At 35.4% G+C, this 14882-nt stretch overlaps 1 protein-coding gene across 2 annotated transcripts in view; it reads right to left on the bottom strand.

Annotated features, from left to right (window-relative positions):
* Positions 1–14882, bottom strand: part of LOC120632363 — a 610336-nt gene that overhangs the window by 251990 nt on the left and 343464 nt on the right. For both annotated transcript variants that reach the window (XM_039902218.1, XM_039902219.1), the window contains exon 2: positions 922–1282. In XM_039902218.1, coding sequence (XP_039758152.1) covers positions 922–1282 — 361 coding nt within the window. The remainder of the gene's footprint in view (positions 1–921; positions 1283–14882) is intronic.

Here is a 14882-nt window from a genome sequence, read left to right as displayed (position 1 = left end):
TTTATAAGAACAAGATTCGAAAAGCTGCAAGTATATCATTTAAATCGCTTATCTAGAAACATAAAATTTCAGAAAAAGGGCATTGACAGTCTATGTGTCAAAACCTTAATGAATGGACGAAGAGGCAACAAAGTTGCGTATATCCATTACGAGGTCAAAGGCCTAATTTTGTCAAACAGTAGGTAATATTATTAGCACGTAGAACCACCGAATTTAATGAAAATCCGCTGGAATCAATGTTCCTACTTCCGAAAGAAAAAATTCGACAGAAAATAAAAAGATTCAACGGATTCAACGTAAAGTCTGATCATTATTGCATAGCTTTTTACATCATAGGGAAATCATTTCCAAGGAAAACATTTTCAAACAAACTCACTCACTCGAACTAAAAAGTTGTATTGTTAACGACGTGACTCAAGAAACTTGGTGTGCGTTTGTTTTGAATAACGATTTGGATTGGTTCAATTTCTAAATATCACGATGTTTTTCTGCTCTGATTAAATTGTAGTTTGTTTTTAAGTTGCAAAGTCGGTATGTATTCTCTGACGTGAATTTCTGAGATTAAAAGTCTGAAAAGTCCGAGCAAAATATATTTGCATATTATTTATATTACAGATTTAAGAACATACAGAAACTGTGTACACGACCTATATTGGAACATCAAAAACCACTCCACTTAGGAAGTGTTTCTCGAATAGGTAGTTAGTCAAATTGTTCATATAGCAATTTACAGTAATTAGTTTACCTCTGATGTTGTAAACGTTTACCATAAAATTGGAAAATGAAATAGATGAGATATACAGCTATAAAGAGTACAACTCTTTGAGCAATTTCATTGAATTTTTTATCAACTTAGCTAACTTCCATAAACAGTGTAGGAACTCAAAAAAAACAGCAAAAGTATTATTAGCTAACTCTTACCTGTAACCATTTGATCCTAGTGATATTTTCTTCAGTAACACTCAAGGCTTGCCTCTCACCCAACTTATACGTTTCGTCGTAGTACATGTACTCCGTAAACGTCAACCCACTTGTGGTGTACTGCTGCGTGAAGTAAATCGATATAGTTCCATTTACAATGTCATGTTCGATAATCCATTTGCACTTGATAGGGACGGGAAACGGATTGGGGAAGTGTGGGGTCTGGATCACGCCGACAGGCCCTTTCAGCCGACCCCCGCATGTCTGGGGACCCTGGTGTTCCCTGATGTCTCCATCAGCCGAAACGATGTCCGCTGTGATGGTGATTAGTGTGATGCTTATAAACTGCTGCATCGTCAGCCTGAAACAAAGAAATACGTATTTTTAGATTACTTTTTTTTAGATAAAGACTCGCCGTCAATTTTGATCTCACTACCGTGTTAAAAAATCTTGTGTGTTTGTTCATTTATTCTTCAGTTGCAACCAATCTACATGATATTTTGCATAAAGTAAGTTAAAAGGACGGAGAGCAACGTAGGCTACTTTTCGGAAATGTAACCTCCTGCAAGTCAACATCTCCTGAGGATGCTCCGGTTTCGGAGCGTAACGTGCGTAAAAAGGTACATTGCCGAAGGTCTGTTTGGTGTGGTTCTAATAATTTTAAATGACATTGTGAGATGGTGATAACGAAAAAAAACCCCGGCTATGTTTGTTGTGGGCTTCTGCTTGGAACCTTCATAGCTTTAGTTTTAAGTTTACGAATGGTTATCGCCATCATCACACTACCGTGTAATTCTTATGTACGCATCAAAAGTGCCACCGTTGGGCCTCCTTGAATAAAGATATTTTTTACTTTGACTTTGACTTTGACTATAAATTCCACGATACAGATTCTCTTGCTTTTCGCGGAATAAAGCAAATTAAGCTTCATTTTAATAATATGAAAGAACAGTTAGTATTGAATGAAGAGCTCGCTTGTACACACCTCTAAATTTTCAGAGTTATGTTCGTTTTTAACATGCTTTAATGGTGAAGTGCAGCAGGAGGAAACCAGCATGCCTGAGAATTCCCCACTATGTTCTCAAGAGCGCGTCGAGTCTAGCAATTTACACAGGGCAATCGTGGTGGATTATTGCCTGAACCCTTCTCATTCTCAGAGGAGACCAATGTCCTGCAGTGGGCCGGTACTTAATAATGATAATGAGTTAGTTGTATTTACCTTTAACCACGGGTTTTTAAACAAAACGAATATACTCGTTTGAAGTAGCGTGTTTTATAAAAAAATCACACGAAGCTGACATTTACAAACGACATTTCAGTCCTTTGGGAACGACGCCCAAAAACTCCCGGAAGCTCGTAATTTAAGCTATTTTTGGTGAAAATTAAACGAGGTAAAACTTTGAATAGTTTAATGAAAAAATATATGAAATCCTTATGAAAAATTACTTGCTTTAGCAGAGTGGTAAGCATCTGTGAGGTTCTAAGTTAGATCCAGAGGTAGAGCAGGGGTTATTTGGGATTTTTTTTTTATTGTGTTCTGTAGAATTTAGAATGAAGAATTGAGCCGTAGATTACTGTCAAAGTCATGCTATCAAGTGATTTAGCGTTCCGGTACATTACCCCGTACAAACCTATTTAGAAGTATATTATAACACTTCTATTGCCATATCCTAATAGGTAAGTAAATGTGAGTTATTGTTCTAACCAGGCTTGCCATTCTAATTATTTCGAATGACAGTATGAGATGGTAATAACTAAAAAAAACACTCGGTTAAGTTTGATGTGGGCGTCTTCTTAGACCAGGACACGTTTGGAACCCTGATAGCTTTAGTTTTAAGACTACGAATATGGTTATCGCCATCATCACACTACCATCAACACATTTGTATGCATCATTTATGACTTTGACTTTGACTTTGGTTTGCCTTCTATCATCTTAGACGGTATCATCACTTGCTTAGTAAAATAAAAAGAAGAAATGATTATTGATGTTGCATTAAAGGCGCTACGTTGCGGAAGGTCATACATACTAAACAGGAAGCTCAAGGTGTCATAATGGAAGATAACCTTACAAATATGTGTAGTATAAAACATATGTGTAGTATGTCTGTTTATGACACTGGTTATCAAATCGGATTTCTTGTTTTTTGTGATATAAAAAAAATTGCATTGTGATATAAAAAAATAAGTAGGTTTTATTCCTACTTTATCGCCTAACTGAATAAAAGATGAATTTTGGCTATTAGATCGGGATTTTCTTCCATAGAAAATTAGAAAATTCGTTTTAAAGTAAGCTCACAAACATATTAAAAGCGATATATTTTTGTAATTAATTTGATATGCTCCGCGAAAAGCAGGATAATCTGTACGGTGTTAATTTCATCAATCTTTATACTCCACACCGAATCTATTGGCAATGCACTGTCTACACACGTACGTTTACTTGTAAGACACTTAACAATTATTAATTGTAAAGTCAACATCTAATGAGGATGCCCCGGTGTTGGAGCGAAACGTGCGTAGAGAGTAAATTGTTGAAGATCGGTTTGGTGTAAGATTGAAATAATTATAAATTACACTGTACAAAATCTCCTGCTTATTTTTCTATTCCACTACAAGTTAGCCCTTAACTGCAATCTTACCTGGTGGTAAGTGTTGATGCAGTCTATTATGGTCATAGAAGATAATCATATTTCTACTACGCAGTGATTTAGTGTTTCTACGCGAAATCGCACCGAAACACTAAATCACTGAGCGGCACTTCTTTGTCAGTAGGGTGTTAACTAGCCGCGGCCAAAGCCCACCAGACCAGAACAAAGAAAATTCTTTTCGCGGAGCATAGCAAACTAAGTTTATTTTCATTGTGTATCATGGAATTCTGCATAGTAACACCTGCTTCTATCCAATAATAAAAGCAATTTAATATTAAAGATATTATATACTAACACTATCAGAAAAAAGAACATTTGCACGAACGTACAGTGGTTGCTATGAATATTAAAATCACAAAGTATTTTCCGGGAGTCCTAATTTACTAACGACATGTGCATCCTTTGGGAAAAAATGCCCCAAATAACTGTTTGCAATTAGTGCTAATTTTGTTTTAAGCAGAAATGTTTTTCTGGGGAGTCTATGAAAAATCTTAAAATGGTTTTTGATTTTTAACGCACTTTTAAATGGACAAAAAATTTAAATTTTTGAATTGCAGTACAATGAGTGTCATCTTAAATACCATAAAGTAGTTTTTAAGAAGTTCGTGGAGTACACATAAAATGAGAACTTAAATTTTTTTTAGAACTAATAGTTATAGTTCTAAAACAAAATCAAACGCAGACGAAGTCGCGGGCAACAGCTAGTATAGTATAATCTAAATAGTACCTACAACGATCTATTTCAGTAGTAGTAGAGATTTTGTGACAGTGCTTATCCGGGGAAGTACTATCGCCATGCTTATTTCACCGCCAAGCAGCATTGTTTCAATGCCGTGTTTCGGTCTGAAGTTGCTGGTGTATTTACTTACATGAGGTTTAACACCTACGCCTCAAATGTATGGACACAATGCGGCATGTTTCAGGACTTGTTCCATGCATGGCCTGTGAAGTGTCGCTCTGTTTATAGATGGTTTTCCCCCTAACATCAGATGTGTCATCTGCTTGGTTGCAATTATCTTTATATATATAATTCTTCTGAGTGTGTATGTCACTGAACTCCTCCTAAGCGGCTGGACCGATTTGAATGATTTTTTTAGTATTCGTTTGTGTGGCACCCTGGATGGTTTAGATTCACAAATCAGCCCGACAGATGGCGCTGGGATCCGCTAGTTAATATATAAAAAAACAAAAACAAAAAACATGAAAAAATATCTAAAAGTATAAGACAGGTTATGAAGGGTTTTAACAGAGCCTTGTGGACTGCGTTTCTTTGGATTACCAAAGAAACGCAGTCCACAAGGCTCTGTTAAAACCTTAGGCATTAGCCTAAAGTCTTCATTTTCATCTGCTTTATATAATGTGTCACCCACCCCGCTGCTTCAACGCGGACTGGTGGTTTTATTACTTATCCAGTATGGTACTTTTTAAGTTTTAATAATATGTAAAATACAGAATTTGTATATATTTTAAACAAAATGCTATGTTATACCTAACGAATTTTTAGTTGCAATTTAAAATTTTAGTTGAAAGCTCTTACGTAGTACGATACTCTAAGAGAAATAAAGCAAGTTTAAAGTAAATATAGTTTATAACCTCAGGGCGACGCTCGAGCAAAAATCGCGAAACGTACTATGAAACTACGCTTTTATATTATCTCCATATAAATGTGGGAGCTTTTTATTTGTACGAAAGTTTCATTGTGAGAATTTTAATGAAATCTAACATAACATATTTTTAGACAGGCCAATTTACTTCCATATCGGATCCGATTACACGTACAGTCACTATAATATATATTATTTGAAATCGTAATCTTAGCCACTGGTACGGCTAGTTTTTTTTAATATAAACACGAGCATTTAGTTGCAATCACAAGGAAGACGGTAAGAGATAGAAGCCCAGCCTAATTTGCCTAGAAGATGATATTCATTCTTGATTTAAAGGAACCGACATTATCGGTATGGGAAAGATAGGTAAGAATCCAGAAGGTCATTCTAGATACTTGCGGTGCGAATCTGGAAAGATGAAACAAAACGCTTCGTACGGATGAACGGTGTAACGAATCTACCTTTTTATGCTAAATAACGTAAAATAGAATGTAAATTGGACCTCATAATTTTAATTCGAAACCAAACTTTGCCTGATAATTAAGTTTTGAGACGGACTAAAACATGGCATTATTAAATAAATAATGTTGTGAAGTTTAATTTTTCATATCTGCATGAGGCCCGCCTCGTAACTACTGTAAGGGGCGATGCGATCGGACACACTCAGCACTCCGAAGCCGAAGTGTTAGTATTGTGTCTCACAATCGAACTTGTTTTTAATCCTAGCTCGGGTAGGAGTCCACCGTTGCGCTGCGTGTGTTGGAGCTCGCAACTGCCATTATTTCTATAAGAGATAATGGTACCATAAAAGTCTTCTTCCTGTACGAAGAAAAAAGAGTGATACATAGTAAATCCACTATGCCGTTAAACGGAGATATGAATGCCTGAAGTAGGGAGATGAAGTTGAATATGCTATGATGTATTGAAAGATGAGTGAAGAATATATTATCTTGATAATAGGACCTTGATAGTGGTTATCTAAATACTATTTTAATGCCATGCCATTTAAGGAAAATCTGGACTTGCTTCTGTCGTTCTCAAAGTCTTGAGTTATTATGGGCCAACAAGATTAGGGTCTTAATCTCTGGAGGGTCAGTGCTTTTATTATTTGGGACCTTTGGTATAGTTACAACGGTTGGGCACATTACTATCTTAGACTGCATGATCACATATTAAGCAATAGAATAAAAGATACTCGGAGCTTCGAATCATCAAGCGATTTATCGCTTGATGATTCGAAGTCGGTAAAACATTTGCCAAAACCTCAGTTAATTAAATAGTTTGTGTGTTTACCGTTGCGGTTTTATCTTTTATCTGTAAGCTTTTAATTAATCTGATTAGAATAAGCAGAGAGAAAGTTGGAAAGGTAATCACATTACTGTTAGCTTGGGGCGTTAGTCGATGAGAAACAAAGTGGGGATATGTACGGTTTGTCGGCTTGAATAGTTAGTTAGGCAGTACAACCACAAGCTGTTTGGAAACTGTTTGAATGTAAATAAATAATTACAAAAATCGCCTAATAGAGAAAATATTATACTTAAAACTATACTAAGCGGACTATAACTCTATATACTATATGCAATATCTATTAACATAACTAAATGCAGCTAAAAAGAAAATGTAAGTATGAGCGGATAGTTACACAAAATTTACCGAGCAACAAAGACTAAAACAAACATCATCGTCGTTTACTGAAAACGACTTATAGTTTCATACTATTTGTCTTCTTTTTTATCAGATAGAAGATTTAATACGATATTGTTTTAAAAATTTTCATTAATTATAATTTTTTTTTTATTACGAGTCCTACAATATGCCGCCTTTATCCATCGATCTAAGTCAAAGGTGCTAAGCCTCATATACCTGGAATAACGCCCTTCTGACTAGAATACCGCAACGTTTCTCTGCGGTAGACAACATGCATGGCGGTAGTACCCCCCCGGACAAGCACTGTCACAAAAAGCTACTACTAAAACCCTAAGGTTTGTTTGATTACTCTAATTTGTCATGTACATACTAGAAAAGTGGCGAAGTATTGTCAAGCGAGCCACAAAACCCAGATGACGACCACGACCAGTCTGTCAAGACTGAAACGACTAAGAAGAAGAAGACATACTAGAAATGTAGATGGCATCTGTGATTGATAGACCTTGTGATTATTCGCTTATAACCTACTTCATATCAAGTTTACATATTAAAAAGGTAATATAAGGTGACATTTATTAAAAGTAAGTGATTGTCATATTAATGCCAGCGAACGAAAAAAACATGCTCAGAAATTCAATAACACATTCCTAAACTGTAAATGGCTGCTCTAAAAACCTCTCTGGCACAGTGGTGAGCCGTATTGATTTTTGAGTGGAGGTCGCAGGTTTGATTCCCAAAAGAGGCGATTTGGGAAATTTTTCCGTTCAGATGTGGTGGGGGGGGGGGGGGGGGTGTTTAGTTACCAGCCTAAAGGAAAAGTGACGCAAAGCGATTTAGCGTTCCGTTACAATGTCGTATAGAAAGCGTTTACGAGTATTTAAATATAACTGCCAAACACATAACCGGTTAGCCCGTTGCCATCTTAGACTGCAAGGTCGCTTAGGAATTGCAGTAAAGGGCTAATTGTAGAGTAATAAGCCAATTATTATCTGAGAGACTACTAACGAGAGAAGCTCCAACGCTCGCGTACCTTTAAGCTTAAAGCACTGCATTTTAGTTCGGATTTAGTTTCGTCTTGGGTAGCTTTTACTTACCGTAATGTGTAGAGCATAGTAAACACGTGTGCACTCATAATTAATCCCTCAGCGCTATTAAAACTTGCGCCTCGACTTTAATACAAAGACAGCCGACTGGCGCAGTGGGCAGTGATCCTGCTTTCTGAGTCCATGGGTTCGATTCCCACAACTGGAACATGTTCGTGTGATGAACATGAATGTTTTTCAGTGTCTGGGTGTTTATCTGTATATTATAAGTATTTATGTTTATCATTTATAAAAATACTAGCGTACCCAGCCCGCTTCGCCGGGTTAGATTTTGCTTTATTTTATTTAAACAATAAACTTACATAATTAAATTTTTAATTTAAGTCTCATAATATATTAAATCATTTATTTCTCTCCGTATTCATTCTCTTCTATTCTCTTCTCCAGCGGGTGAAAATCATTATCTACACCCATGTACACCCTACAATAGAATATCATCATAGTAAATAAAAGCTGTATTTGACAGATCAAAAATATGAGTGCTCCGATCGTCACCAAACTTTACAGGATTACTCGCCAGATCAATTCGAAGATTCCCTGAATGTTTCATTGAAATCGGTCCAGCCGTTTCGGAGCCTATACGGAAATACCCACACACTTTCTCTTTTATAATATATAGAAGATTCATCAGTCATCTTAGTACCCATAACTCAAGCTACGCTTACCTTGGGGCTAGATGACGATGTGTGTATTGTCGTAGTATATTTATTTATTATTTATTTAATATCCAAGTATGCGCGCTTTAATTATCTCAATGGTTCATATTAAAAACCTATGACGGAATCAATATTGACGATCCGTAAAAATAAGTATATAATTGTATTGAATGTTAATTATTATGATATCTTAAGACCGATCTTTCTTCTTTTAGATTAAGTTTAACATAAATGAAATTATAAAACAAAAACTTTGCAAACTCATAGCTGAACTGGGAGATTTTTCAGCAAAAGAAAATTAAGCGAAGTGATTTAAGCCCACGACGCAAGAACGACGGGGGTGTTTTAAGTTTTACGTGGCTGTATGGATGTGTGTGTGTGTGTGAGTGCGAGTGTCTGACTGTCTGTCTGTCTTTCTGTCTGTAAACGTTCGGAGTGTTCTTTCGAGAAGCTATGTTTGATGGCCACATAATGGCAGATTACATATTTTTTCACAACTCCCATCAAATGAGAGGGACTAGTAGTACCATGCTAAATGACAAATTTCAAATCCTTCAATGTGGGTATCAAATGAATGGGCTTGGTTAGTAAAATAATTAACACTTTTAATAAAGCGTTATATTAAAGGTCGGAGGGTTTTTAAATTTATACTAGTAGAATATGAGTGACAGGCGGCCACATTATTTCTACATTAGCTAAAAATAATTGATAATTTCCAAACGCATTTATGAAAAAAGATAGGTGGTAGAATAGCACCCCTCTTTCGCATGGGTGGTTAATGGATAACAATTCCGCGGTCGACGCACTCGCGAATTTGTGCAATAAAACAACTTGCCTGTTTTATTCCTTCAAATAACCATAAATTAGCTCCTTTTTAGGGTTACTTACCATAATGATATAAACGAACCCTTTTGGTGAGAATCTCCATAACTACTATACTGAAATTGACTTGGAATAGAAATTTCTTGTCTAATCTTATTGTAAATTAAAATTGATTTAAGTAATTTTTGTTCAAAACGTTAAAGTGGGGTTATCGACGGTCAAGTGAATCATGAGGCATCTATCTTTGAAATTTATTAAGCAAATAATCCACAATCCGTGGATTTCATAAAGATTTACGTAAATCGATGTTGATTATCATAAAATTTTATGAAATCCAGGAATTTTGGGTTTATCGCTTTTATGAAATCCATTCACACCACGCAACAATTATATTGCAATATTATAATCCTTTTGACATATTTCATACTTGTTCAAGTCAGTGGTTTTGAGACGCTTGAATAATTAATGAAAATGATTAAAAATAATATATTAGCAATGTTATATCTTTACACATTTCCTTGTGAGATACAGAACCCTCAGTCCACGAGTCTGACTCGATCGGTTTTGTTTATAAAACATCTTGAACGCGACCTCGTATAACAAATAAGAATGAATAGCAGTCTGTGTAATAAATCTTTCTTGAACCACAAAATCGTTCTACGTATTTTTTAATCGAAACGTATCCAAATAATTTATTGAGGTTTGGCAATGTCACGTTTATATTAATGTAGTTTTTGAGATTAAATTTCTCTGTAATGTCTCGTAATTCTGTGCGACGATGTGATTTGAGATAGTTAAAAAAGCATTTATGTTATTAGAGTTTTAAACGTAACGTAGTAGGGGTTTGCTTCGAGCTGACACTCTGTGAACTTTCTACATTTCGAATTTTTTATTGTTTTGTTACAAATAACTGTTTTAAGTTATATTTGACGCATGTGAATGGCTGTTTGTGTCCTAAATCTGTGGTTTATTATGTGAAATTAAAAAAAAGATATCAAGTACCGCGTAGTTCCATGACGGATTTTGTAGTATTTATACTACATGAAAAATCTGTATTGAATACAAATATTATGTACGTATTTTAAAAAAATGATATCCGAAGAATTCAAATCTTCCCTCCCCTGGCTAAATAATAAAATTGGAAGACATTTTCACTGAAATATTAATACAACATAGAAAAAAAGAACATTAGGCACGCAGTTTAAGAATAATATCCGAAAAATTTAAAACCTTTCGCTTTTTTAAGTTGTCTAAAATACCGTACCAAAATTTTCGATGTCAAATCCTCAGAAAATACCTATGAAATAAAATGTTGCCGTAGCTTTCACGTATTGAATTCAGCGATAAAAGAACCTTTTCGATGCTTTTTGCAAAATAGGCGCGAAATCAAGCTTTTTAGTGGTGTTACCGATGTTGTACGGGGATTAAAAAATGCAGATTCTTTTAAATTTCTGTTGAAATGAAATGGGTTAAAAATAAATCAGAGCTTTAAACATTTTAATTCATTTTTTTTCCGATGCGAGATTTTATGCAGAGGAATATATGAATAATTATTTTATTTCAAGAAAGCTTTATGAGCTCTTAGTCTTTTTTTAAGTCTATACCCCTGGCATAGTCACAATAAATAGATCAAATGTAACTCTACAATGGGACTCTATCATCACATCCACCTGTTACAGGCCCACTGCAGAGCACGGCATAACTCCCACAATGTGGCCTCCACACACCTTTCAGGTTTTCTCACGATGTAAATATCCATCATACCACCCAGATGCGTAAAACACACATCAAGTGGCTTCTGAGACGGTACAAGTGTTTTGTCTACATGTCGTGTCGGTTCCCCTCGTCTCACTTTTCAGAGCCCTCATTTATATGTAGTTCGTGATTCAATGCTTTTTGTAGGGGAATACATATATTCTCTGATTAAAAATATGAAAGAGTTAGACTTTTAATGAATCGGTATAATTATAGGTGTCCAAACCGAGCTTGAAGAAGTTTAAATTTATGTTTACACATCTTAATTTTTTTTTTTTTTTCGTAAGACGTATGTGTCCCTTAGGCTAATTTCCACATTATCGAAAAAGGCTTGTAACCAAGCTTCTCGGTTTCAACGCAGAATCAGTTAGGTAGTTTGGCCTAATATACTTCAAGTATGTCTGTTTGTAGTGGCTCTACCACCGGTTCGAAAGGCAGATTCTTTCGAGAAGAAGCCGGCAAGAAACTCAGCAGTTGCTCTTTTCCAACGTAAACAATTAACATTTTACATTTTTAACATTCATTTTTCTATCTTGTGAGAGATGAAAGCGGAAGAGGCTGCATCCAAGCAACCTTGTCATTAAGAAATTCATCAATTTTATAGTAACCTCGCTGTAATAAATGTGTTTTAACATATTCTTTAAACTTTTGCATTGGTAGGTCCAAAATTACCTTAGGAATCATATTATAAAAGCGTATACTCAATCCCACAAATGACTTATGTAACCTTTCGCAGACGATATGCAGATGTCACTAATTTATGACAATTTCTTGTAAGTCGACTGTTTATATCCACTTTTTGTTTATATAGACTAATATGTTGTCTTACAAATACTAAATTGTTTTAAATATAATGTGAGGCTACCTATTTCTGCCAATTTCTATAAATTGTTCACGGAGAGAATCACGGATTCACGTGATTTAAGTTTACATATTGATCGTACAGCTCTTTTCTGAAATATGAATATAATTTCAATATCAAACATAAAACAACAGACTTCTAATCCTAGAGATTTTTATCACGTGCATATCATTTCGTTCACAAAAGCAATGGCCTAGGGATAGCAATAAAAGAAACTTTGCAAGTAACTGGCTATATACGCAGAGAATACTAATATTTCGAGGCTCGTTATTCGCAGGGAAAAGTATTGAAAACGTTTATGTACAAGCTTACATTCACGATAACATGTATGCCCTAGATGTCTTTATAGTCCTTCTATTGTTTAACTGTCATTTAGTTATTTTATGGTAAATATTACTTGCTTTAACGGTGAAGGAAAACATCGTGAGGAAACCTGCAATCCTAAGAGTTCTATATAATGTTCTCACAGGCATGTGAAGTCTAAGAATCTACCCTTGGCCAGTGTGGTGTGGAAAATTATATCCCCCGATTATATCCCCTGACAAGGAATATAATTAAAGTGCCCACCTGCTAAATCACTGGAACATGAAATAGGAGAAGTTTACCCCCGTCTATTACTACACATATATATTATTTTTATATTATTTCCACTTGTGCGCCAATGCTCTAAGAGTATATAAAGCTGTGGGAGAACATAAATAACATAAATTTATATCCATTTCCCGGGGATATAATGTCTCCTGCCCATGCTAGCCGTACTGTTGTGGGCATTGGTAATGATTACGATGATGATAAATAAAACAAGAGCACCGGTTGTTTGTGTTTTTTTTTTTTTATTTTGACTCTACTCAAAAAACGGCCATTTGTTCGTAGTGGAGCTTTTTATACTTGTCCGGGTAAGAACTCCCACCAGGGTTTTTTCTGCCACCAAGTAGGATCACTGAGTTACTAGTATGGAGGGCGCGATTGCTGGTGTAGTTACAAGCGCATGAGTTTTCACATCTACGCATAACATTGATGGCGGCATTTTGTAGCACTTGTTCCTTGCATGCCCTGCGAATTTTCTCTCTGTTTTCGGCGATTGTTTTATCGTATTTTAAGATTAGTGGATCGTAAATGGAAAACAATTGCCTAAAAACTCGTATGCATAAAACGTAATATATGTTTTTATAATACACTGATGTATACGCGTATGTGTAAAATATTATTGCAAGTATTGACCAAGCAAACGAAAAATCTTGCAGAAAATTGCACCTGATTCGTCTATCCGCCCATCTATCTGCCTAAAGTTGAATACATTTTAGGCCACTGATCGTAAGTAGTAAAGCTACCCATATACCACCAACCTATTTTCTGTATTTGTTTTATTCGCCATTGGTTGCCTGGAAGAAATCGATATGAAGCGATAAGGCCTTCAAATTGTATAAGTTTGTTTTGTTATACTTTTCTATTTTATGTACTTCTTGTGGTGTTCAATAAAAGTATATTCATTCATTCATTCTTGCCTTACAAGTAATGAGTTTCCTTTTAAGTTAAGGAAACAACGGGACGCCAGTTTGCACGTACTTAGTCTTTATTACAAATTGAGAGTCCAAAAACACAAGTAGCTCGCGATCATGTCAACAATTTTCAAACCATGCTCGGCAGTAAATTAGAAACTCCGGACCTAAAACCTAATTTCCCGTGAACACGTTTGCTCTTACCTCTTGTACTGCGATGTGGACACTCGATGCTAATTAGACTGGAAACCACGGGGGAGTATATTTTTTAAATGAACCGTACCTCAGGTGCTTCTCTCACTATTTTTTTTCAGTTCAAAGCACTCACAACGCTGAGCCATCGCGCATTTCACTCATTTAAAAACTAATTTCTAAAATGTACAGATGACATAGCGAAATATGTTATCTGTCGTAATTTTAAACCCCAGACGTTAGAAGAGACGGGTATTTGAAATTTGACTAAGTTGTCTGTTAGTCTGTGTATCTTTGTCATAGAAAGTAGATTTTTTCATTAAAATAAATAATTATTTTACTACAGGATTAATTAAATTACTTTTTAGAAAAGAGTTCTTAATGCCTCTGGCCAGCTTTATAACAACGAGGTGCCTTTATTTTAGTTCTGGTGTCGATTTGCGAATATTAAGTTCTATAAAGTAGCTTTTATAAGATGTCGCGTCAAGCCACTAGCATTTTTATACGATGCCGATGACGATGCCAGAAAACGGAAAGATATTAGAGATATAACTTTTATTAAACTGCCACACCCCTTTCAGGTAAGGGGGGGAGGTGGGTAAGTTGAGGGCGGTGAAACGTATATGGCATCGACACTGATCTGATGCTGCGAGATTTTACAATAGAAAGGTTTCCTTTTGATTCTTTTTTTTTATATAATAAGCATTCAAGTCCACAAATCAGCAATTGAACAGCTAAGCTCTACTATGCTATACATATTACTCATACGAAACTGAGACAGAAACGAGTTGTGTAGATATTTATTTTAAAATTTACTAATAAAAAACCAAAATATACTGTCAATGGCGTAGCAAAGGAGTGTTATTTTTAAATAATAGTTTCATGAATTAATGAATTACACTTTATTGCTTATCCAACAAAAAAAACAGGAAAAAAATTATAATTATACAACACAGTGTATAAAATTATCGGCCTTATCGCTACATAGTGATCTTTTCCAGGTAACCAATGATATAAATAATAATAATTATAGTACTATTGTTGAGTCGACCGTTATTGTTCCGATCGTCGTTTCAGCCAATGGTCTTCTCGTAAAAAGCCTCGACCAACATCTTAAGAAGCTTTCGCTTGGTTGTTGGATCACGAGTCGGATACAGAAGGCAGTAG

Source organism: Pararge aegeria, chromosome 19, assembly GCF_905163445.1.
Source record: "Pararge aegeria chromosome 19, ilParAegt1.1, whole genome shotgun sequence".
Lineage (NCBI taxonomy): Eukaryota > Metazoa > Arthropoda > Insecta > Lepidoptera > Nymphalidae > Pararge > Pararge aegeria.
Note: the sequence above shows the minus strand (reverse complement) of the source record. Positions and strands in the feature narration are given on the sequence as shown.